This window comes from Maniola jurtina, chromosome 9 (genome assembly GCF_905333055.1).
Source record: "Maniola jurtina chromosome 9, ilManJurt1.1, whole genome shotgun sequence".
In the NCBI taxonomy this organism is placed as follows: domain Eukaryota; kingdom Metazoa; phylum Arthropoda; class Insecta; order Lepidoptera; family Nymphalidae; genus Maniola; species Maniola jurtina.
In genome coordinates, this window is record NC_060037.1 from 4,879,848 (window position 1) to 4,907,592 (window position 27,745).

The window sequence follows — 27,745 nt, forward strand, 5'->3', positions numbered from 1 at the left end:
AATATCGAAGTAGCAGAGAAACTAATAGGACTAATTTTATAAACAATAACTAATGGCCGCAACTTCGTCCGCGTGGACTAAACTAATTTCAAACTCCTGTTATTTTCAAAGATTCTTTTTTAACGGATGTCTACCTACGTCATAATAGCTACCTGCATGCATTTCAGACTGATCAGCCCATCAGTTTGAACTGAGCGCTGATAAATCAGTCAGTCAGTCAGCTTTTCTTTTTAACCCCCCACCCAAAAAGAGGGGTGTTATAAGTTCGACGTGTGTATATGTGTATCTGTGTATCTGTCTGTGGCATCGTAGCTCCTAAACTAATGAACCGATTTTAATTTAGGTTTTTCTTTGTTTGAAAGGTGGCTTGATCGAGAGTGTTCTTAGCTATAATCCAAGAAAATCGGTTCAGCCGTTTGAAAGTTATCAGCTCTTTTCTAGTTACTGTAACCTTCACTTGTCAGGGGTGTTATAAATTTTTAATTTACACTTGTATATATATATTACAGATATTAAGGTGTATATTTTTTATACGCATAAGGTGTAGCACATAGAGATAGAATACATATATGGAACGATTGTGGTAAGCTTTGTCAACGCGTAAGTAATTGGTTACAAAGTTTTAATAAAATAGAACGCATCTGCAAACAATACCATGAGGTTCGCACGAGTTTGTTCACTCTCCATTTCACAGTTTCTTGTTGATAGTGCCAGTTCGCTAAAGTTAGATAACTATGTAGGTACTTAGTACCTACCCAGCCTACACTTGTGGGGCTTAGATTACGTTTAAAAGCGCTTACCTACCTACTTAAACAGTGAACGCAGGAATGCGCTTAACTTAGTTAATAGGTTTAGTATTTTAATTGCGACTACTTACCTATCTATAGTTTAATTTTCCGCTTTTAAGTCAAATGCCAAAGGCCGGGAATATTTCTAAAAAGTAAAAACGATTTTGAAGTTAGAACGCCGCAATAATTAAAGCGTAACAACTTGTAAGTAAATTTAAAGAAAAAATTCGTGCTCGCTTCGCTTCTATTCGATATTTCGTTTAATTTATATTTCTCTGCTCGTAAAGTAAAGATTATTTCCACAAATTTACACAAATTGTCGCTCTGGGTCTCTTTATCTTAAAACTGGGACCTGATAATGATAATGTATTAAACAAAACTTAGAGATTCTGCTCCTTCTTTTACGTTGAATATAAATTTGAATGTAAAATTACTTAAGTTAAAAGTAGAGTTGTTCAGAATTTAAACTCAAAATAAAAAGAGTTCTTACGCATACGTTTCTTCAAATATTAAATAATGCGTATTTATGTTTAAAAAACAAAGAGGCAAGCTTTCTACGATGTAAACAACTTTAGAAGACTTCAGAATTCAAAGGGCCACTAGAGAAACCTTTCGAGTTTCCTTTACAACGCAAGTCGAGGATTCAGCGAGCGAGCCAGCTTTTAAAAGGTGTGTTTGCAAAAATTGCGAAGAAATTCCTTTATACCGTGCACACTTAAGTTATAGTACTTACCAATGAATTCTCCAGCTTCAATGTTTTTATATTTCACTAAACTTTTCACTCCTACCTCTCGTCCGATGAATGAATCAATTTTAAATTGATGTAGGTATATTTTATACATAATATAACTAACTCGTGACTTGTACCTAGGTATACGTTACTTGATAAATGCATTTCTCAACCAGTTGAGCTCAACGGGTTGCGAAGCTGAAGTGGCAATGGGCAAGGCACAGTTTGAAAAATCGATAGACTTTTGACCTGGTTCCTCCTTCACCTTTCTACCATCGTACTGCCAGGCATCGTCAAGGTCTGCATCCGTTCGTAGTCGGAATTCCTCGAACATGTACGAAACGATTTGCTTCCTTTTTCCTGATCCGAACCGCTAGGATATGGAACGCCCTTCTGGCATCAGTTTTCCCTTCCACCTACAATATGGGTACCTTCAAGTCAAGAGTGAATAGGCAACTTCTAGGCAAGTGCGCTTCATCTTAGGCTGCATCATCACTTGCTAGCGGGTCTGATTGCAGCCAAGCGCTAGTCTATATAATTAAAAAAAAAAAAAAACGTTGGGTAGTGCTAGTATGGCGACTTTTCACCGGAAAGCGCAGTTTTGGAAGACCCTTCACTACGCGGACAGGTGACATCAAACGATGCGCAAGAGTTCGATGGATTCAGGCGGCGCAATACCTTGGCGTGTGGGAGTCCCTACAAGAGGCCTATGTCCAACAGTGGACGTCATCGCTTGATAATGATGATGATGGCCATACTTCTAGTTTCTTACAACATCGCCAAGTCTAGACAGACAGTCACCGTTCAAATCTCCATATAAATCGCGAGTATGTCGGTAGGTAGTAAACAATAGAGCGAGTAATGTATGTGCTTGTGGGTGTCGTCGTGGGATAAGTGTGTCAAGGATGTGTAGTGATATCAAAATATGGTCATAGCCGAAAACGGAATACTTATCTGTCCATGTTAGATCATTACAAATTACACACATAAGTAAATAAGAGTTTTATGGCATTCGTAATGCGAGAAATGGTGTCCTCGGCCTATTCATGCTTTAACGGTGAAGGAAAAACATCGTTTTTTAAATAAAATAGAGAGCAAACGAACAGGCGGGTCACCTGATGTTAAGTGATTACCGCCCATGAACATACAGTACCAGAGGAACCGCAGATGCGTAGCCGGCCTTTCAGGATAATTCGGAATAATGTAACTTTCTACTGGTGAAAGAATTTTCAAAATCGGTTCAGTACTTCCTAAAATTACTTCCTACAAAAAAACTTACGAACTTTATCTTCCTTTATAATATTAATATAGATAAGTAGCGTATCTATTAAGAAATGCATCAAGCAACAAGACTGCAAGGAGAAATTAGATCATACCAATATCTCACGATCATAGTGTAGTAGACTGGTAACGCCTCACCCTCTTACATCCACCGCCATTATCCTTAGAGGAAGTATTGCATAAAATCTTTGAATACAACGCAGCCAACCTTAATGACAAATTAATTCAAGCGCACACTACGCTATTTGTTCTAATGCATTATTTATGTCCGTGCCTATCTAGGTAATGTTGCGTGCAGTTTCTCCCAGGGCCTATTGTCCGTTGCATTATGAGCTGGTCACAAACTTAAATCGTGCAAGTTCTAGACCTTATTCCAACGGAATAAGCACTAGCCACATAAACAAATAAGTGCATAACTAAAATTGTCGCAGCGCAGTCTGAAGGAGTCGCCCACGTAGTCAAAATGACCCTTTGCGTTTATACTCGTACATTTCGAAGAATTGCACTGATTTGAATGTTATATTCCCGTAACGAAATGGAAAGCGAAATTGGATTGGTATTTGCTTATGCCAATTAAATTTTATAACCGATCTTTCTGTTGAAGTCAAAGCTTTCTATTATTTACAATACGAAATTTCCAAAGTAGAAAATCAGTATTTTAAGCTCGATACAAAAAGTGTCAGCAAAAATGTACAGGATTTTAGAATTTAGACAGCCTGAAACTTACTTCCAACGTAAATATTGAAAGTTAACAGAGCTCTCTCCGTCACTTACTCCATACAATCGTAGTTCCCATTTCATTTGAATATTAAGCAACCAAAGTCCATGAAATTTTGCAGACATAGTCTAGAAACTAATATCTGTGTCTGTGGTGTTTTAGATTTTTCTAAAAATATGTAGTTTTAAAATTACAGGGGATCAAAGATTTGTATTTTTCTTTAAAAAAAGGCCCAACTTTGTGCTCGTTTTTCTAGACAACGAAGCAATTTAATGAAATTTGGAAAAACCACAGACCTAGAAAATTTAATGAATATTATGTAGTAAAAAAATTATCGTTATATATTTTATATTGTTATAATTATGTGGGAACTACGAAAACCAGAAATTACACCCAGAAATCTTGAAAATTTCGTGCTGTCTCGATTTGTGCAAGCGGGGTGGTGAAGTGCGGGGGACGACACGTGAAACTGACAGAAACGGACAGTCTAAACACACGGGCCACATTTAGACTGCACCCGACTCCAAACTTGTCGATAGGTCTAACTAAATACATTTCAACTTGCGTTAGACGTATGCGTTACCTACTCAGACGTTGCCTGTAGATAAAAATATGTCTCATGTTTGCTGGCAATAGCGTATGCATCAAACCCTGCAAGTTGCAACTCTCTTGCAACCTATTCCTCACGCAATACGCACAGCTTTAATATTATAATTTTTGACAATGTATACTATATTATGTAATGCCATATCACAGGTCACTCTCTGATTTATTGCTAACAATTTACTTCCAAATGCAAAGAAATCTAAGTGTGTTGAATTCACACTGCCCAATACCAGGACCTTAAATGACATAAATTCATTGATAAATAATCATATGTTGAAAATAAAGGAGAACCCCGTGTTTCTCGGTATAATGTTAGATGCAAAGCTTCTATGGAACACCCACATATCAACACTTGATGGTAAACTCAGCTCTGCTGCTTACACTGTTAGAAAAATTCGACAGGTACTGACGTGGAAACTGCAAAAATTGTATATTTTGACTATTTTCACTGTATTATGTCTTACAGACTCTTGCTATGAGATAAAGCGGTAGATATTGAGAAAAAAATGTATTACAGAAAAGGACAGGACGTGCAATTTATAATTTAAAACCGCGCGCTGCCATACATTAAAAATATAAGGAAATAAGTACCTTATCTATTATCTTATAGTAGCTTCTAAACATATTTACAACTAGCTAATGCCCGCAGCTTCGCTCGCGTGGATTTAGGTTTTTAAAAATCCCGATCCTTTCATTTCCCAGAACAAAAGTTGCCTCTCCGTAATAGCCCGTCCCCGGGATGCAACTTGTTTCTGTATCACGTAAGAATATTTAAACGGATTATCCTTTTCAAATCCCGAGGGATCACCAGGATTTAGGAATGCAATTTCTTACAGCATCAGGGTTGAGGTCAACGACAAAGTGTTTACTTGGTATAGATACCTTCAATATCAATTAATAATCGACACTTTTTAAATCCCATTAGCTTTAGTAGTCAGGTCCCCTGCAACATCAGGATTGAGGAGTTGGAATCCAAATTTTTTATTGAACAATGTCGCAAACTTTCTTTATCGATTAAAAAAACTACCCAAAATTACGCAGTTAGGTTACCTGCCAAATTTCATGGTTTTGAGTCAACGGGAAGTACCCTAGAGGTTTTCTTGACACACACGACAGACAGAGAGATAGACAACAAAGTGATCCTATAAGAGTTCCGTTTTTCATTTTGAGGTACGAAACCCTAGAAAACGTAGGAACTGCATTCCGAACCAGTGGTAAATTTTTCTGACCATCCAAAAACACTTTGAAGTTTACCTAAAAGTTTAAAGGAATAAAAATTTATCATTGTATTCCATTCCATTTCATTCTATTCCATTCTGTTCAAAGATAAATAGATAATAAAAATATTTGTCACCGAAACAATAATTTACGATACATCGACCAATATCAATTTTACTGATGACAATCTGACTATTACCAAAGTGAACGACTACTATAATGAATGCACTTCTTGGCTCAAAATATTAAAACAACTTGGTTTCGAATTCACAGGACTGAATTTAATTATTTTTAAGGAACAGAAAAGAATTACAGTACTGACAGCTTGACCTTTTTATGACAACAACAGAAAAACAAAAACATAGTTAAAATAAAGAGTTGTTCATTTGCTCCGCACTTTTGTCAGGCGCTATCTTGAACATGCCCCCGGGCGTTGAGGGCTGCGCCGTCAACCACTTTAATTTACATCACTAATTGGTAACGGACAAATCCGAGTAAACGATCTTCTTACGATCCCACTGGCGGTTTTCACGTCAGCCACTCGTGCGACTTGATCTGGGCCGGGAAAAAGTGCCACAATTCGTCCCAGTTTCCACTTTAACGGAGGCAGGTTTTCCTCCTTCAGAAGGACCAACGAATTGAGTTCCAATGAGCGGTATGGTGTCTGCCATTTTGTACGTTTCTGCAGTTCCGAAACGTACTCCTTGCTCCATCGTGCCCAGAAATGCTGCCGGAGTTGCTCAATCCGTTGGTATCTCGTAAGATGTGTGTCCGCTTTGCCGTCTTGGTAATCTTCAGTCGGAATCGCTGTGAGTGGACGTCCAATTAAAAAATGGCCGGGGGTCAGTGGGGTCAAATCTTCTGGATGCGAAGACAAAGGAGTGAGTGGTCGCGAATTTAAAATTGCCTCAATTTGTGTTAAAGTCGTATACAATTCTTCGAAAGTTAAATGACAATTACCTAGCACTCGCAATAAATGAAATTTTGTGGATTTCACCCCCGCCTCCCAAATACCGCCAAAATGTGGAGAATACCCCGGAATAAAGTGGAAATTTATTCCTTCATTTGAAAGCTCACTGGACAGTGAGTCAGAATTTTGTTGCAAAAACTTAGTTAGACTGTTGTACGCTCCAACAAATGAACTTCCGTTATCAGAATATAGATGGCGTGGTTTTCCTCGACGAGCCACTAATCGGCGGAGAGTTAGAATGTAGCTATTACTTGTCAAGTCTCCCACCAATTCCAAATGAATGGCCTTTGTAGTGAAACATATAAAAATGGCGATGTACACCTTCACAATACGACAACCACGTCCTTGACGACTTGCGGAAGATATAGGGCCCGCATAGTCAACGCCAACGGTTTCAAAGGGGTAACCACCGGGAATAAGACGCCGTCGCGGTAAGTCACCCATAATAGGAGCTACAACACTTCCTTTCATTCGCGTGCATCTAATGCAACGACGATAAGTAGATTTGGCTAAATTACGGCCACCGATTGGCCAGTAAACCTCTCTGATCGATGCCAACAATAATTGTGGCCCAGCGTGCATGAGCTTCGTATGTTCGTATTTAAATAATAACTGAGTAAATCGATGAGTGGACTGTAAAATTAAAGGATGTTTTTTATCATACGAAAAATCTGAGTTTCTGATACGACCGCCAACTCGCATTAAATTATTCTCATCTAAAAACACGTTGAATTTTAATAAAGCACTCTTCGCAGGCAAGTTTTTCTTATTCAATAAAAGATCATGCTCGGTAAAGGATTCCTTCTGAGATGTGCGAATAATGACGTTTAATGAATTATTTAATTCAGTTTCAGTGAGAAAATTGGTTGTAGCGCGTCGTCCTCTACATGCTTCAACAAAACGTAGCATATACGCTACTGCACGTCTAAGCCTATTGAAATTAGAAAAACGATCAAATTCAATAAATTCGGATGGATTTTCCGTCTTAACTAAACATGACAATTCAGTACGCGTTTCGGGTAGCGAATCGGAACGTACTGGCGTAGAAGGCCAATAGCTATTAGGCTCCTTCAAAAAAGTTGGTCCTGACCACCACATATCGAGAGACTGAATAGTGTCAACACCAACTCCACGTGACACATAATCCGCTGGGTTTTCCTCAGTAGGAACGTGTCGCCATACGCAATCACCGGTCTTTTCTAAAATATCTCCGACGCGATTACGAACAAATGTGTGTAACTTACTTGGCAACATCTTAAGCCAACCTAATACAATAGTGGAGTCGGTCCAAAAAACGGCACACGCTGCTTTGACTCTTAGCGAGCTAGTAACCTTTTCATACAGCTTAGCTGCAACCTGAGCCCCGCAAAGCTCAAGCCTAGGGATAGTTGTGGCTTTAATGGGTGCCACCCTACTCTTAGCAAGTAATAATCGCACTAAGATTCTGCCACTACTATCAATGCTACGGACGTAAAGACACGCACCGTAAGCCCTTTCCGAAGCGTCGGAAAATACGTGAAATTCTAATCGCATGAACGAATCTATTATTACGCGGCGTGGTACACGTAGATTATTCAAAACATGCAGGTTTTTAATTGCTTCGCACCAAGCTTCTTGAATCTCCGGCGTCAATGGATCATCCCACGATAATTTTTGTAACCACAAGCTTTGCAGTATTATTTTTAATTTAATAACAACCGGAGAAACCAGCCCTAATGGATCGAATATCTGGGAAATGACAGAAAGGATATCACGTTTTGAGTTTCCCTTCACTGCGATCGAAGTACCGATCGGAAAATGCAACTCATCAGATTCAGGTTGCCATCCTAAACCTAATGTTTTGCTTGGCTCATTACCGCCTACATTTAAATCATGCGTGGACTCAGTGGACTCTGAAACTAACTGAGGCTCATTAGACTTCCACTTTCTCAGTGGCAAGCGAGCAGAGGCGAGGGTAGCCGTTACTTCACTACGAATGTTCCGCACTACGTTCAAATCATCCCCGCCACTCAACAGATCATCGACGTAAAAATCATGAAGGATGATTTCAGCGATCTGATTGTCCTTACATTCAAGTCCTAGCTGCTTAAGGCATCTGGTAGCAAGAAAAGGTGCACTTGCTGTACCATACGTTACAGTATTTAATTCAAATGCCTTAAGTGGTTGGTTAGGGTTGTCACGCCATATTATACGCTGTAAGTACCTATCGTCAGGATGCACAAGTATCTGCCGATACATTTTCTCCACGTCGGCTAAAATGACGTACTTGTGTTGCCTAAATCTCAGAAGAATGGACAGAAGATCGTCCTGTACCGTTGGACCTACCATCTGAATACTGTTTAGACTAATATTAGTGCTGGTGGTAGAGGAACTAGCGTTAAATACGGCCCTTAATTTTGTGGTTGCACTGCTCTCACGCAACACACCATGATGTGGGATAAAATGTGCATTACTATCTAAACTAAGTTCACATTCTGACATGTGACCCAACGACTGATATTCTGACATGAACTCGCGGTACATTTCATAAAGTTTTGGTTGTTTAAGAAGCCTGCGTTCTAAAGACAAAAAACACTGCTTGGCTCGTTGTAAAGAATCACCTAAAACACTAGGATTTTCTTTTAATGGGATTCTCACACAAAAACGACCGTCTTCTAAGCGAGTAGTGTTTTTTATAAAATGCTCCTCACATAATTTCTGTTCCGGTGAATAAGTAGATAAATTTGAAATATTTACTTCTTCTAAATTCCAAAAACGCGCAAGTTGATTCTGTATATCTTGATTTTGTATATCAGTGGTTGAATTAGTGTTGACGTAGTTACATTGAATAGGGTTAGGTAGATATGATGTAAAAAATCTATTATTCATCGGGCCAGAAATTATCCACCCTAACCTAGTCTCGCAAAGAGTAGGTTTATCATCGCCTAAATTAATTCTTTGCGATCCTATAATGTCCCAGAAAATATCAGCACCTAATATTAAATCCACTGACGCCGGTGCGTAGAAATGAGGATCCGCTAAGCAAACGTCAGTAGGTAGATTGAGTTTTGAAATGTCGAGCGAACGACACGGTACATTATCTGTTAACGAAGGCAAAACAAAACAATGTAAATTAGTCATAAATTTGTCATTTAATGACTTCAACCGTAAACGACACATTTTATTAATATGCGTGGATGCATTATTAATACCCAGTACAGATTGATCGATATGATTATAAGGCAGATTTAACTGACGAAACATCTTTTCTGACAGTAGGCTGGAAGTGCTACCAGAATCCAAAACAGCGCGTCCGATATGTTCGCGATTATTTGAATCATATAACTTAACTAGCGCAGTCGATAATAGAACGTCCCCGCGACGACTAGTTACATTAAGACTCGCGGACGACACGCTCGCTGATAAGGTTAAGTTATTACTTGGATTAGTGGTGGAGGGAGTCGCGCTGACACTTTCAGTGCTCTCGCTACGCACAGCCGGCTTCTGCTTGTCTGTAACATGTACTAAAACTGAGTGCTTTCTTTTACAAATTTTACACCCATTTTTCTTACAATTATTTGAAAAATGAGATTTCGAAAAACAGTTGAAACAAACCTTAAAAGTAGGTAATAATTGCAGGCGCTCTTCATTACTTAACGCTAGAAATTGAGGGCAAGTACTCAATTTATGCATGGCACTGCATTTGGGACAAAAGTCCTTTGAACTTGAATTATTATCATTCGTTTGTGTTGTCACCATAGCCTTTACTTTTGACGATTTATGATTTGAGTTATGTTGAGGCGTCTTACGCGAAAATTCAATTGTATCAAGTATATTCGTACGCATTCTTACGAAATCTAGGAAGTCTTGTAGCTCTATACGTTTCTTGCTGACCAAGCGGCCTTTGTACTCTTCCCATTCACGATAAGTTTTACTGTCCAACTTATGTGTAATAATGTAAATGAGAAGCGTATCCCACTGCTTAACAGGCTCGCCTAATGATTCTAAAGCACGGAGGTTTTTATTTAATTGATCTAAAATGTGCTTTAAATTAGTAGCGGATTCCCGTGTGACCGGTTCGATATTAAATAAAGCAGCAACATGGTTTTGTATCAACAAACGCTTATTATCGAATCGATCACACATAAGTTTCCATGCTACATTATAATTACTAGATGAGAACTCAATGGATGAAATTACCACAGCGGCAGACCCCTCTAATGATGTTCTTAAATAGTGGAATTTATTAACATCATCTAAGTCGTCATTGTTGTGAATGAGACTGGTAAAGGTGTCTCTGAACTCCAGCCAGTTATTATATGCTCCACTAAATTTGGGAAGCTGGATGGTAGGTAACTTGACTGGGTTTAGTTTGCCAGAGTGTGAACCATAATCAGTAGGGAGCGGCACTTGAGACCGTTTGTAATTTGCCAGCATCTCTTGTCCCTGGCTTAGTGCCTTGTAGTACCTACATTCGAACTCCTCACGTTCAGCCAACTGTTGGTCAATGTTATCTGAGATGCACTCTAACCGTGTTTGAGTTTCATCGTATTGAGCGTACAACATATCCAACTTACCTATGCGTAATTCCAACTCACTGATGTCCTTAGTAGTTGGTGAAGCTGTGCTACTGTCCAGTGATTTCAAATAGCCAGAAAAAATTGTGATCCGACCTTTATAACTGCTTCGTTTCTTGGTTAACTCAGCAATTTCTCTCACAATTTCAGCTTTTTCTGCCATATTTGGGAAATGGTTGTAAAATCCTGGAATTTGATACAGAATTCACTTAAATAACTATATTAACAAGTTCTTATTTTACACTTAGACACCTAACAACAATAATAATTCATAAAATAATTCAATGTCAAAAGTTTGTAAAAATCTTTAAGGTTAAGTAGGTACCTAGTTTGTAAATTTAAGCAATATTACAATGTGTAATCTATATCTATTTGGCTGTAAACATGCTACTTAATGTTGAATGTTAAAATATATTTAATCTAGGCAGAAATATTGTCACAATTTAACAGTTTTAAGTTCAACTTTCACTACAATTTACCACAATGTAACATGTACAACATAACCTAACTGAACAAAATTTTCTTTGAAATAACAAATTTACAAACATCCTATTAACACAAAAGGGCTAAGGCACAAATTATACCGACTTTGTCCGAGATTCACTCCTGAAATTCTTTCCAAATTTCTTTGTCCAAATGACCTCCACCGCCACTAGCCACGCCTGTAGCGAATCTTCTTGATTATTGATTTCTGGCGCAAATCTGGGCTCGAAGCTGACCAGTGAATGCACTTCTTGGCTCAAAATATTAAAACAACTTGGTTTCGAATTCACAGGACTGAATTTAATTATTTTTAAGGAACAGAAAAGAATTACAGTACTGACAGCTTGACCTTTTTATGACAACAACAGAAAAACAAAAACATAGTTAAAATAAAGAGTTGTTCATTTGCTCCGCACTTTTGTCAGGCGCTATCTTGAACAATAATATCTATTATATACGACTAACATAATATGTATTATAAATTGTGTGCCGTTTGCATTCTCACTAGGTTCTCATTAAGTTTGTTTTATTTGGTTAAACTTTCTGGCATTTATATTGTTATGACGTTTAATTGGCAAACAGTCTGTTTATTGGCTGAAACTCAAAAATTCAGCCAATCACAACAAAGAAAATATTGTAATAATGATTGATGCAGCTTTCTGTAATTGAAAACAAAATATTTGACATTAACTTGAATGTGACAGTGTTTTCCGAATAGGGTTGCCAGAGGCCCCGTATTTAACTGGTTACCCCGTATGTCAGGATAGAGAAACCGGTAATTATGAAAATAAAATACGGGGCAAATAAAACTAAATATTTTTAGGGTTCCGTAACTCAAAAGCAAAAAAAACTCTTATAGGATCACTTCGTTGTCTATCAGTCTGTCTGTCTTTCCGTCTGTCCGTCTGTCCATCTGTCCTTCTATCCGTCTGTCATGTGTTCATGAACAAATATTAGTATTTTCAATTTTCAAAGTAAGATAACTACATATATCAAGTGGGTTATCATATGAAAGGGCTTTACCTGTTCATTCTAAAACAGATTTTTATTTATTTTTATGCATATTTTTTTTAATGCATAACAGTTTTTGATTTCTCGTGTAAAATGTCGAAAAAAATACCCGAATCGGAACCCTCGGTGCGTGAGTCTGACTCGCACTTGGCTGGCGAAACCGAACACTGACGTTATGTCCAGTAGAAAGAATATTTTCCTTTTGCGGCAATGCGTAGCCGAAACCCACTCGATATTGATCATGGTCGTAGCCAAGGCGGCGGGGCTTGGTTTGAGGATGTTAGCCTTTTTTTATACAAGTTAGCCCGTGACTTTAATCTTTTCTAGTGGTAAGTGATGATGCAGTCTAATTTCTTGGCCGTTAGGGCCATACTAACCATATAACTAGCCATGACCGAAGCCTCCCACCAGACCAGAAATTTAGAAATGGCGACTGCGCCTGGGAAGCCGTCAAAAACCTAAGCCTAAAATAATACTTACACTATTTCTTGCATTTGCTTACCAATTTTTTTTTGGAAATATATCAAACATTTCGCGCTCACTTCACTCGCGCTTTGAATTTGTATTACTTGGTGTAAGCCCCGCAATTTCGTTTGCATGAATTTAGAGTTTTAAAAATTCCGTGGGGGATTTTCCGGGCTAAAAAGTTTATGTCTGGGATGCAAGTTACCTCTGAATAGTAAGTACCAAAATTTTGGTAAAGAAGATGGGCCGTGAAAGGGTAACAAATAGATAGGCAAATAGATATACTGTCGTATTTGTAATATTAGTATGGATAGGGAGCTTTAAAAATAAAATCTTGCTATGGCTAAACTCGTTTCCCTTTCACTTTAATTCTTTCTGTAATTGAACCAAAAACACTTACGCTCACTGCGCTCGCGCTTTTTTATTGTTGTATTTTATCTCACTGTCAAATTGAAAGGCGAAATTTCACTAACCAGGTAATTAGCCCATAAAGTTGAGCGAATGTTTTTTTCCTCATGACAGGATTCAGTTCCGGCCCTGATAAAACCTCTCCCGAAATCGATTCCTGGCTACGGCCATAGTATTGATACTGTGAAGGTGGAATTACAAGTTAAATGTAAATTTAAGTTAAAATGCAAAGATTGTATGCATGAAATGTATAACATTTTGCTTTACAAAACTAGAGTTTTTAAAAGCTATTTAAATAAATAAATCTTTTATTTAAAATCACATTGCAAACACAGTTCACCAATCAAGACACGGCAACATACAGAGAAAAAATACAAAACTTACAAATAAACTGAAATATCTAAATAGGCTTTCCATGCATTTCAGAGAGAACCACCGCCTATTTCTTCAAATACTTCAAATTTTTAAATTTCTTCAAATCTAAACCCCGTATTTTTGATGGTGGTAGCCTGTAAATCAAAAAGAGGCAGGTGGCAACCCTACTTGCCACATGACATTACAGAATGAAAAATTGTTTTCATTACTCGGTAAGCCTACTGCCATAGTTTCACAGAAAGTGTGACGGTAGTTGTGACCTCTGATTGGTCGACTCTCTTTCACTATTTGCTAAAATTGATGATTGCAACAACAATTTTTTCTTTTTTGTAATCAAAAACAGAACACGGACGTCATACAGGTTGACTAATTGCAATCATTTCTGACCGGCTAACATTGTTCCGCTAGTGGCTCAAACTCACTGTCGCAGCAAGAACATGGTAAATTCAGCCAATCACAGCAATTAGAATTGGTTATCACAAATGCACCGATCTAGGAACCGAGAATACACGAACCAGGGCAGATAGAGATGAGAACAATAATATCATACGTAGGAAATCGACGGGGGATCGTTGACAATGATCCTCTTAATAAAGGGTTGGAACTTGCTAAGTTCTGTTTGAAAATTGTCAGATCACTATCATGACAAATATTATCGAGAGTAAGTTCAGATCCTGTTCCAAAGTAAAAATAAAAAACTTATATCTAAGTTACACCTTGTCTTGCCATTTGGAATGACTTTTCAAGGACAATGTTCATCCAAAGTTCAGAGAGGATGCGAGAGGAGCGTGCAATGAGAGGCGGGGTCATCAATCTTAGACCGTCCGATAGAAAAACATTCTGTTGATCGTCCTGGGTAATCGCTGGATTGACGTAGCGTGTCAAGACGACCAAGCCTTCGAAGGAGTTGCTTTGTTACGTAATGACGTACATCCTCTAGGATGAGCTCGATGGGCATCGCGCAAGAGAAGCGCCGGCGCACGTTCGTAAGTGGTCCCGGAGTTCCACCGAGGTAGGGGGTTTTAGTGGGTAGAAATCCCATTTAACCCTTTTATTTTTCGTAAGGAAAATCCGTCATGGATACCACAGGCAACGCGGGAGCACAGTGGTTATGTCGGACTCCTACCGACTAAAAACCTCACGAAGTTCCCACCACTGATGACGGAGCACAAGGGACCGTAAACACCTCGTTACTCCGCCAGCGGATGTCCATCTCAGCAGACTCACCACTGGGATACTACGTGCCCCCAAACACCGTAAGAGGCATGCCGGAACCACAGCACGCCAATTACCCCGAGGACTATCCCATAATATAAAAAAAGGTCCTATGGTCAGAGGTCAAAATCCACCTAAGTCACTGAGCCAACGGAGTAATTGTAAGCCTCAAAACAAAAACAAAATGTTACAAGTAGGTCCTACTTTATTAAGTAATCCTGCCCACGCGCACTCAACCAATAAATCATACACTGTGATTGTTATTCCACATATCAATCGTTTATCATATGGGCCGCACGCATCTGACCGGAAGGCGCACAGGCACTGTTTCCGTCCGCCATTGCTGCTGTCGTACGAACTATCTAATGAACCGGCACGATCTATTGTTTAAAACCTTTCCTTGATATTCATATTGGGGTCATTGTACAGAGCGCGCATGAAAACTATGGAACCAATAGCCAACTCCGTTCAGCGGTGCTTCCACCGATCTCAACATTATTTAGGAAACTCGTTCGTTATTTAAATTTGAAAATAAATTTCTAAATTTTTTATTCTAAATGTAATCTAGATTCAGATTTGGATTAGATATTATTGGATTTTGGTGCTTAAATTAGGAAAACTTTTGCATTCCTGAGGAACAATCTGCAATACAGATATTTCCTAGTGCAGAGAGTAGGAAACTCGTCTCATATTTAATTTCAATAAATTATTGTTATTACGAGTATGGTTTTCACGGGACGCGACGGATCAAAAGATCCCTGAAAAGCCGGCAACGAATTGGAGGTTCTTCTGGTGCTGCAAACGTTAATGGGCGGCGGCTGCAATCACTTAGCATTAGAGACCCATCTGCTCGTTTTATTAATACATTTATATATCGTTGTATTTATATTTTAGAAAAAAAAAAAAAATTTTTTTAACCTTAGGAAAATACTCCTTTATGCCCGGCTGGGGATTTATTAGATTTGGTAAGCTGAAAACATGCCTGCTGACCATAAATGTGTGTAGGTAATACTGTTTATGGATTTCTCAGTGACAAAGAATTTTAATTGTGTCTACTGTCCACCTAACTTATAACAAAGGATCGGTGTATATAACTTTTGACCTGGTTCTGTTCTTTTGTAGGTTGCCTAGAATGCAAGTAAGGTACATCTTCCTAGTTCCTAACAGTTTTAGCTGATTTATTTGACGGTATGTATATTCTCTGTAAACTTCGTCATTCGCGAAATACTTATTTTAGGATTTGGCTGGATTCCAATTTGACCTTGAATCGAATTACAAATGCGAGCCGATGCAAAGTGCGAGATGTTTAAATATTATTTTTAAATAGTTTGTTTTGGTAACTCGGTTGTCGGTACCTACATTATTTAATTTTATGACTAGGTAGATGGTGTAGTGAAAAGTGGGTATCAGTGATTTCACAAATTCCCTAGGGATATCATGAAATCGCGGAAAAGGAGAATGCCTCCTTTTACAAAGTACAAAAGAGGTGAGCTGTAGGTAGTAGGTACCTCATTTTACAAAACAAATCTAATGATTAACAGAATACTAGGCAAATACCATACCTACCATAGATTTCGTAAAAATTATATGATATAAGTACCTAAGAACTCCTTATTTATGTAGGTATTAAAGTAGATATACGTACATTTTTAAGTGTGTAATATAATCATCAGTTTATCTTTCACGGCTCAACAGTTAAACCGATTTTGACGGCACAGAGATAGATCGGTATAGAAATCGGTTGACGGCTACCTATTCCCATGACTTGGCTCAATCAAAGAGCTCCCTGGTTTTTTAAAAACCAAGTTCACAGTCCGAACCAAAAGCGTGGGCATCAGCTAGTTGGCGTTGGGATTAAATTAATGGGAGACGGGCCCGACGGTTTCTGTGACGTTTGTTTTGTGGACGAAATGAATTCATTGGCTTAGTCACGAAGATGACTCCGTCGAGGCATCGAATGACCGAATCGCTTTATTTTCTCTCTCTGAGTAAACGTTCCCTAGAATTACGATTTGAATAATTATTGCTTCCGTTTTCCCAGCTAGTTTCTTATAATATTAGTACTCTCAAAAGAAGAGTGAATGCACCTTCTACGTACTTATGTTCGCTCCACTTTTGGCTGCATCATCACCTACTACATATAAATATTTGGTATTGGAGTCTTGCGCTAATAATTATGTAGGCTGTAAGTAAGTATAGCTAAAAAATCGATTATCCTGTCAAAGGTAGTCATAGTAGCAGCACTAGCAGCTTAACTTAACAGACTTTTTAATTGAACTTGAACGGTCAGACTCTTGAATTTGAGCGGAAGTTGTGAATTCTTCGAGACATCTGCACAATTGGTCGAAATTAACGAAATAGGTAATCAATCTATCCGTAATCTGTCAGTAAGTTACTTTACCGACGCTATTAATTTCTTTTGAATACCATACAATTTTTGTCAAATAACAACGTTGCTAAGTAAGTATCGACAGATTACAGATAGGAGATCTTATTAATTTAATTTTAATTGGTAGGGAGTTAGAGACATTAATGGTTTTATAAAATCGCACATGATAGGAGTACGTTGTCACAGCCTAAGACAGATCAGTGTAACCTTGAGTAAGGATGGCAATTAGGCTTACAGCTAGTTACTACCTTCAAGTAAAATTCCCATTCGCCACAAGTAGGTATGGCCTCGTATAAAAACATCACCGATATCAACGGAAGGAAGTTGACATGACTCCACTTTTATCACTAAACAATGACTTACCAATGACACATGATAGCTACTAACTACTTAACCTGTTTTCCGAGACAATGAGGCAATTTTCGTGGAAACCTGTTTATAATCGCGAATGTTAAGTATACTCATTTGGTTCTATTTATTAGCAGGTTCTGATGTAGATTATTGGTTGGTTCCTGTGTTACTCAGTTTTTATGAACTGATTAGACGATACACATACACATACAAACTGTCGCCTTTATGAAGTAGGTAATGTGACAGGTATTGCTAGTAATCTGTCCTTTGACAGGCAAATGTTGTGATTCCAAATCTCCACACATAGCTTGAAGAGTCTACCTCTAAGCTTAACTAGTAATAGTATAATTTGATCATTTAAAAGTCTATGCATGATGACGACTTATGATATACCTTAGCTGAACGTATTTCCAAAATACAAGATACCTTTTTCACCTTCAGTCTTCGTTTAGTATTCATATTAAAGTAGCAAATGTCGGTCACACTTCTGGATTTCATGGTAAAGATAGAGGCTTCCTTAGGATACCATTCAGATGACATATGTCATATTCAACCTTAATACATTGCATAAGGATTGAATATAACAAATGCCATTTGAATGGTCCCCTAAAGAAGCCCCTATCTTGGCTATGAATTCCAGTATTAGTAACTCGAGTGACAAATCTATGCGACATCATAGCGTGTGCGCAATTATGCGCCATTCTCCACTTTTCTATGAACCATGCCTTAGCGCTTGCCTACATGGCATGCTCTTGGTAATATTAAGAAAAACATGTATGTAAGTAACTAGTTCAGAACAGACTGAAATCGATTAGTCAGGCCCACTAATGCACGATATGTCAACATGGCTAAAGCCACAAATATAATAATAGGGCTTACCTTATAATTGAGGCCTTGTACGTCCTCCTCGAGTGACACATCGGAGTACATATCGTCAGCTGGCTCCCCACCCGACCCGCACCCGGACGAGTTGAAGGACGACGACCGGTACAATTGGCTAAAACAATAATAATGCACTCCATTACCTAGTCAGAGCGAAGAGTCGTCAGGACACCTTAGGACAGGAATTTGAATTAAAAACGTTTCAATTAATTCCATACTAGTAACGACATCTATTGTACACATGAGTAAACTATCACGCAAGTGAATATATACTTCATGATGACGATAGAACAGCTATGGCACGAAGAAGTTTATGTATACAACGATAGATGGCGCTGGTATTTATATACTACAAAATTGAAGAGAACCCAAATAATATAATATAATTATTTTTTTTGTATAATTAATTAGATTTTTTAGATCAATTAGTTAAATAAATGATTGAGAATGTATACCTGGCTAAGACATTGGAGCCGATTTGTCGCTTCCCCGAGCTGAAACAATAAAGATGCTTATTAGAATTATTTAGGTCCACAATTTACCTACTTTACCTCAGGCATACCTATTATTCCCAGACACTTTATTATTAAATATTCAAAGCCTAAAAATATTCTCACCGAACATATTTTTACAGGTAAGTAAAGATGATATTTTACTGTATATGCTATTTTACACCTTTCTGATATATTATGTTTGTCTATCATCAACAGTTACGAATGAACTAATAGCATTTTTATTTTGTGTTGACTGGTTTTTTTAAGCTATGGAAAAGTGGCGCATTCGATTTTAGTGTCCTAATTCTATTCTAAGTAAATATCAGTCAACCAATGACATTATACCATGCCTAATATACATGGAGCATAAAATTCGTGCTCACTGATGAGTAAGAAAGAAGATACCTACAAAAGGCACGAGAGTAGATAAGAGATAGCGCTCCACAAATGTTATCCATGTGACATTGTTTGAATGTAACTTCATTTTTACTTCAATATAAATTACTTAATTGCGATCACCCTAATTTATTAGATTGCTAAGTTGTTTAACTGATTTTGTATCTCTGAGCTGTGTGAAAGTGGAAAGTACGTATACAAAAACGAATGAGGAAGAAGGAAATACTTTTACATGTTGAGCGCGAAACATTATCGCTTTTGTGCATCTGTAAGCTGGTAATGATTGTATTTTGTAAACTAGAATGATTTATGGATGTTTACAGGCGTTGTTACGTTAGAATGAGAATTTTTGTTACATTATCTCTTTAAACTGAGTAAATATGTACTTACTTAAATAACGTAGTAAACTAATTTATGCAATTCAATAGACCAATGTTTCGATTTTGCGTAGGTCGTGGCCTGTGGCGGTGTGCTCAAACGGAGAAAAACTGAACTCTCGCAACACATTGAGTAAACTTTAAAATATCAAGGCTGTTTAATTCGCTTAAATGGTAGGTAGGTATAGCTATAAATTCTCCTTTCATTATAATTTCAGGCATTACGTTAAATTTTTTAGTGATTCTCTCAAATTTTTGTAGTTTTAGGTTTAACTACTTACTTTAAATTTTAATGTAGCTTGTACCGATGGGGCTGTCATATACCTAGGTCCCCTATAAAAGCCGCTTCAAAATAGTTATTAGAATTTAAAAAAAAGTTAGGAAAACTAAAGTAGAAAGAACAAAGCGTAGCGCGGTCCATTACTTTCTTACAACTTACGACTTACGACACTTCATGCACTGCGCGTCGCCATACCATGACGATTTCACCACCATTGTAAACCACTGGTATTTTAGTGCATTCACAATACTTAACAATTAAATCAGAGGGGTAATTACGTAATGCACTCGCAATCAGCTCTACTTTGATTTTGATAGTTGATTCCAACTGTCGACATAATAATATCTAACTGTGATTAATTTGTAGGTAATGTTGTTTGCACATTCCAGACCGTAAACGCCGCACGCGCTTGCAATTGTAATTCTAGTACTGACAACGAGATAAAGTTAAAACTAAAACCCGACTATTGCCCGCGAAGTGTCGATAGATAGTGATGGATATAGAAAATTGTTTTCATAATATTTTTGAACTCCGATTTTTTTTCTCTTTCATTTGATACAATAGGCAAAAAAAATTGGAGACCCCCACTTTTTTGGATGAAATATCCGTGAGGGCGATTTTTTTTCGTATAAAATGTACCCTATGTCACCCAGACCATAATAACGAATCGATTGACATTTAATTCATCAAAATCGGCTCAGTAGTTTAGGCGTTACGGTGAAACACACATAATCTTGATACAAACATAGCATGCTAAAATCATAATCCTTCCTTTTGGCTTTACCGTAGTCGGGTAAAAAAATATGAGAATCCGCATGCGGGATTATACGAAAAGTGCCTTGATAGCAAAGTAAAAACCTGATTGATCCGCTCACGACCTAGACCGACGCTAACGCTGGATTTTTCTATCAGATTTTAATATGGGGCTGCATACCGCCTCTAAATACTGGTTTTGAGGCTACTCTATAAAATTCAAATTTTTCGAAAAAATTTAGTACACTTTTAGATCAAGATCACGTAGCTAAAAAGATAATCCCTTTGACCAGCACAACGCTAAAGAACGGGTATTTTCGTGCAAACACGTCTTTTAAAATTGAACAAAATGATATTAAAAACGAAAATTTAAAAAAAATAGTGGATTTTGCATGCACACAGACGATAATAAATATTAATTTAAGTATACATAATATGTATGTGCCTAATCTATACAGTTGTTGGACAGTTCGAGACTCAAAGCTACAAAAACAACTATTCGCAATGGAATTTCGTCCAATTTCGTGGATTTCCTTTTGTTATTATTATGTACGAAAAAATGTGGCTACCTACACGAACAACATTAAATGCTCATGATGTAAGCGTGTTACGTATTCATACTTATTGTTTGGTACAATTAGACCAGTGGTAGTGTTAACATCCGCGAAATGTAACTGTCACAAGAAAGATAGCAATGTTGTTTATAGGAGAAAATACATGCAAAGTTTGTATTGTAGGTGTGTGCCAACTGCCAACAGTCATTAGCATGTACCTACCTAAAGTATGTGGCAGGTCGAGATGGCAATCGGGGTATGATGCAGGGGACGCCCCGCACCCGCACGTCAGTCGCGCTTCCACACCGGAGTTAGCGCGGGGGCTGTGCGGGTGTGCAGGAGGTCCCCACCCCGATTGTCATCTCGATCTGTCGCGTTCTACATATTATATCTAGTGCAATTTTCTTGAATGCCCACCTAGGTACTCGTATATACGATAACTTTCATTTCAAATCAAAATCTGAACAAGTGTAAATTAAAAATTTATAACACCCAGTGAAGTGAAGGTTACAGTAACTAGAAAAGAGCTGATAACTTTCAAACGGCTGAACCGATTTTCTTGGATTATAACAGCTAAGAACACTCTCGATCAAGCCACCTTTCAAACAAAAAAAACTAAATTAAAATCGGTTCATTAGTTTAGGAGCTACGATGCCACAGACAGATACACAGATACACACGTCAAACTTATAACACCCCTCTTTTTGGGTCGGGGGTTAAAAAGTACCATTTATTTTTATTCAGCAGAAGCTCAAAAATACTATGTTTTACTTAGGTAGGTAGGTACTAGATAGGTACTATTACAAAAAGTATAGTTAAATTAATATGTTAATAGACAAGGTACGTACTTGCGTGTTTTGCTACAATAAAATAAAGGAATGTTTTGTTACATTTTGTTAACCGTTACAATTAGTTACAATAGTTTAATATCACTTTATCATCATTATCAACCCATTGCCGGCTCACTACTGAGTACGAGTCTCTTCTCAGAATGAGAATGGTTCGACCATAGTCCACTAATCAAGTGAATATTGGCAGACTTTACGTATACTTTTGAGAACCATAACGTTCTTTCAGGCGTGAAGGTTTTCTTACTATATTTTCCTTCACCGTTAAACCATTAAAAGTATAATATCACTTTATCAACGTTAATTAACAGATAGTAGAAAAAATTCCAGTATTTTAAATGCGTGCACTAAACCGTTCATCAAATACTTTTCCAACGTTTTTGATGCATTCGCAGTTACCTAATTTCTCTTTCAGTTGGTAATTACTTTGTGACGGTTGGAAGCAGATAAACGGATCATGAAGATAGATAAAAACTTTGTTGCGAAATTGTATGGAAAACCCGTAAAAAAGCGTGAAAAGACGGGATTACCAAATAAATAGTGACGTTAAGAGGGCTCTCTCCGTCACTCGTTTCCACTCGTTTCAAACAATCGTAGTTCCAATTTCATTTGAATATTAAGCAACCAAAGTCCATGAAATTTTGCAGACATATTCTAGAAACTAATATCTATGTCTGTGGTTTTCCAGATTTCTGTTAAAATATTCGGTTTCAAAGTTACGCGGTCTTAAAAATTTTCATACAAATCTTGGAGCCCCTGTAATTTTAAAACTACATATTTTTAGAAAAATCTAAAACACCACAGACACAGATATTAGTTTCTAGAATATGTCTGCAAAATTTCATGGACTTTGGTTGCTTAATATTCAAATGAAATTGGAACTACGATTGTATGAAACGAGTGGAAACGAGTGACGGAGAGAGCCCTGTTAATGCAGACCATTCAATTTTGGTTGAATTAATTGGTTTGATTTTGGGTGCTGCATCAATCTGACATCCTTTATCTAAGAAACCGTGCCGTTAAAGTGCAATTTTTTTTTTTAAAACCAACGTTTTTAGAAATAATGCCACGTAGGGCTTAAATACACTAACCAAAACCTTGATCCCACATAGTATTCTTCTTTAGAAATAATAGTTTTTAAAAATTCCCACGTTTTTTGCCGATAACTCAAAAAATATTTTTTGCAGTTCACGGTTTTTTAGTTCAATAACAAAATTAAGGTACATGCACCTTAATTTTATATCCAAATGATTTAATTCGTCTTCCATAAAGCGGGATCATTTATCGCCTTTTTCGCTATAGATGAACCATCTAATTGCGCCCATAAGCAACCGGTAACAAATTCACGGTTTTCGGATTTTTCCTTTATTTATGCTATAAGTAATTGCTATACCTACCAAACATGATTCTAGGTCAATGGGAAGTACCCTATAGAATAGAATAGAATAGATTTTTTTACAAGTGCTTTTAAATAGTCAAATAATTTACCACTGGTTCGGAATGCCGGTGTTGATTAGGTACCTTGACGTGTCCTGAGTCTTGACAGACATACAGACAGGCAACGAAGTGATCTTATAAGGGTTCCTTTTCTCCTTTTAAGGTACAGAATCCTAAAAACCTTTTTTGGAAGTGGGTTGAAAACGATAGGTAGGTACTAATAATGGTAAATAATAGGTAGGTATTATTAAAATTTATAATATGGCATAAATAAAAGAATTTAGTATTAATATTGATATGAATAAATAAATAAATTAGTGTTGTGCATTTGTTTCCTAATATATTGTTATTAAAATCTACGGTTAATGACCGTGACTAACGGGCTATAGTTTTGAAATAGGTAATTGTTAGTATCTAAATAATTTTCGTAAATGTAAATATCGAGGTCCAATAATATGGCATTGGAACTAAGGTGAATGAATGTTAGGCAATGTTAACCCAATTTTTTTTGGATAGCAATTATGTACTTACTCACTGTGTTTTGAAAAAAGTTAATCTTACCTATGAGTAAGTTACGTTTTAATATAATTGATATAAATATATATAAAAGGAAAAGCTGACTGACTGACTGAATGGTCTATCAACGGACAGCTGAAACTACTGCTCGGATCGGGCTGAAATATGGTATGCAGATACCTAGGCTATTATGACGTAGACATCCGCTAAGAAAGGATTTTTCAAAATTCAACCCCTAAAGGGATAGGCATTTATAAGTGTAGCCCAACGCTGACGAAGTCACGGGTATAAGTTAGTAGATCTATAATAAAATCTTAATTATTTTTATCTAATAAATAATTAAGCCAGTCAAAAAAGTGCATTTAAGTTTTTTTTTATAAACAGCTTTGGACGACTGAATAAATCGATTCCATTACCATCGCGTGTCAGACAATATCATTGCTTATCCGAACCATAGTTCGAACAATGGAATGTACACTATAAAATACCCATGCGTACACATTGTTGCCTTGTTCTCAACGATAAACAGCTATCTGCCTTTGCCTGACAATTACGTGCTGTAAAAAGTAACAAAGACTGAGAGTCCAGGTTAAAAAAATAATTAGATTGAAAACGTGCACGAGTTATACTTCTTGGATTTCTTGGACTTCTATTACATTGATACTGTGACTTTACTCCTGTTTTATGCGTATATTATATAGGTACTTATTACACACCTGTAATGCACTTATTATTGTTAAAGTAACAGGTAATTCAGCACCTACCTACTTTCGGTTATCATTATAAGATTGATGTAAATTAACTTCGAATTCAACGATAAAATAAGAAAGAACACTTTAATTTAAAAATATTCTTAATTGCTTGAAATAAAGTGAAAAGGTTTTACTTAATTAAAACTAAATTTCTATTACTTACTTAGCTCAGCAGTAAAGATATACAAATACAGATTAAAAACTTAATTAAGTAGATATATAGACAGGTTCTTAGCTACGTTAATTAGTAATTACTTATGTTATGTACCTAAAGTTTTATGAAGTGATTGTACGATAAAATTTAAATATGAATAGATTTACGTAAATGCAATTTCATTTTCTAATGTTTAATCAGAGCGTGAAAAATAAGGTCACTCAGAATTTTGTGCCTTTATTTTTCGAAAAGTGTTTTACTTTTGAAGAATATTAATGATAAAAGATTAATGAATGCAGTATTTGTAAACTTAATCAAGCTACTAATTATAAAATAGTTAAAACTTTATAATCTATATTTTTAATTCTATCAACCAAAAACAATTTGATATGCACATCACTAAATTAACATAAAAAATCCAGTCTAGCCAGGTTGGCAATAAGATTTCTAACCTGTAGGGCCGCTTTCTGTAATGCATGTGGATATTCTTCTGCTCCAGCTTTACAAATAAAATGTCCACTGGTTATAATATGTTATAGTTATTTGTAATCCGGTTTAAGTCGCGTGGAATGGACGCGACACTCTTCTGTCTACATCACTAATCGCATACTCCGAACACGTGCTAAGTCGATTATTTTCACAGCACTACTTAAAAAAGCCAAAAAAAGTAAATATTCGATTTTCGAATTTAAAATTCGGTTCTGCGTGCAGGTAAGTATAGAAAGAGCGCGCGGCCGCGGTGGACTGACGCATCAACAAACACAATGGTGGACAGTGGATCGCAGGCTACATCGCAAGGCCTGAATAAAGCTGATCGCTGATTAGTCACAACGCACGTAAAAGTTGCACAAAGTGAACGCAACACATCAGTAGTACTGAGAATTTGGTTGATTACAGCTGCAAGAGTCGACAGTACTATCAAAAATGCAGTAGCAGCATCATTTACTCGGTGCGTGCAACTCATACTACGTAGCACGCACGTCATTCCGAAAACTTCTATTGTAATTGAGAGTGTTGATTCTATTACGTCCACGGTTCTGATTTGTAACATCGGAGTACAAAAAGATTTTAAAGACAATAAATAGTTAGGTACTTTGCTACCGAATTTGGACAAACTGGATGAACTGGACATTGGACTTTATATACGAAAAACTCACCGAATTGAGGACTTCTTCCTTTTTGGAAGTCAGGTAAAAATAAAACATACTGGCAACGTCATTTCCAGTCCTGAAAAATGCGTGACGGCTAGTGCGGCGGATTTTGCAGTCCAGGTGTAATGCGCGATCAGTTTTATTCACAATAGTGGACGGCGAAACACAGCCCGTTATTAAATTACTAAGCAGTCCGCGGCAACGAAGACGGACGTAGGCTGTTCACATTATATTATTATGATCAACATACATGTCCACGAAGGCAAAGCGCAGCGGATTATAATGTGTAATACTAGAGGATGCCACTGACTTCATCCGCGTGGATTTAGGTTTTCTAAAAATCCTGTAGGAACTCTTTAACTTTCCGGGATAAAAAGTAGCCAATGTTTTAGTCCAGGGTATAATCTATCTCCATTCTAAATTTCAACCAAATCCGTCAAGTAGTTTTTACGTGAAAGAAAAACAAACACACATACATCCAAACTTTTGCCTTTATAATATTAGTGTGATATTATAAGAAAAATATTCCAGAGGTTCTCAAAATGTTGCTCACGATCCTGTGGCGTCGCGTCGTGGGGGTGATTTAACTAAACAAAATTTCTAATGAGGTAAACATAAAAAACCTAGGCCCTAAAGGACCTGTTTCATTGCCGATAAAGACCTCAGAAGATGTCACATTAGATAAACTTTATCGCATGTGACATTTGACAGATTCTCAATACAAAAATTGTCACAACTTTTATTCGTCAGATAAACTTTACCTGGCGGTTGTGAAACAGGCACTTAATATTGATATATTTAAAATTGACATGTATATTTTATTAGCTTTATTATGCTTTAAGTAAGTAACTTGGTGTTGGTGGTATTGCTATTGTTTAGAAATAAACGCAAAAGTCCTAATTTCTTAAATGTGTGTACCTACGAAGTTACTCGTAATCATATTATGTTAATATTTGATAAGAATACTTATGCCTATAATGGGATCAGTATAAAAATAATACAGCCAAATTGAATTAGCAAAAATACGGCTTAACTTAAAACTTAATTAGGTGAATCGTTAAAGATGTTCACGTGTCTTTTATTCTAAGTAGGTACATAATTATTATTGACTATTGTTCAAAGCTTTGGGATCTTTTTGTCGATAGCTGGTTTTTACCCTTTATTTTGTTTTTTACTCCATCACGTAGAGGAAGTCTGAGTATAGCTCTCATGGTATACAAACACCTTAAATGAGTTTTCAGTCTTAATGTACTTAATTGTTATTGTAGTTCAATACTTTTTACTAAACTTAATTTTTGGAAAGCATGCCATCATATAACTCGGTAAGCATGGAAGTGTATCGGGTTGGAACATTGTTATACTTTCTTAATGTAGTTATAGTTACGCCTATTAGGCTCAGTTCATTATCAACAACAAAATAAATAATTATAAGAGATTTTAAATTTAATTTCACCCAAACCGAATTTCGTTTAAGCATACTAATTCTAAGATCCATTTATAAAGAAACTAAATGTACTATTTATTATTTTTTGCTGTTTATGATAAGTATACAAATAGAAATCGGAGAAAACACGTTATGATGATAAT

The 27,745-nt window shown here is 36.8% G+C and overlaps 1 protein-coding gene across 5 annotated transcripts in view; it reads right to left on the minus strand.

Annotated features, from left to right (window-relative positions):
* Window positions 1-27,745, minus strand: part of LOC123868299 (rab11 family-interacting protein 4A) — a 127,569-nt gene that overhangs the window by 29,574 nt on the left and 70,250 nt on the right. For all 5 annotated transcript variants that reach the window (XM_045910758.1, XM_045910756.1, XM_045910759.1 and 2 more), the window contains 2 exons: window positions 18,902-18,940; window positions 18,444-18,561 (listed from right to left, as the gene is read on the minus strand). In XM_045910758.1, the coding sequence (XP_045766714.1) occupies window positions 18,444-18,561; window positions 18,902-18,940 (157 nt within the window). The remainder of the gene's footprint in view (window positions 1-18,443; window positions 18,562-18,901; window positions 18,941-27,745) is intronic.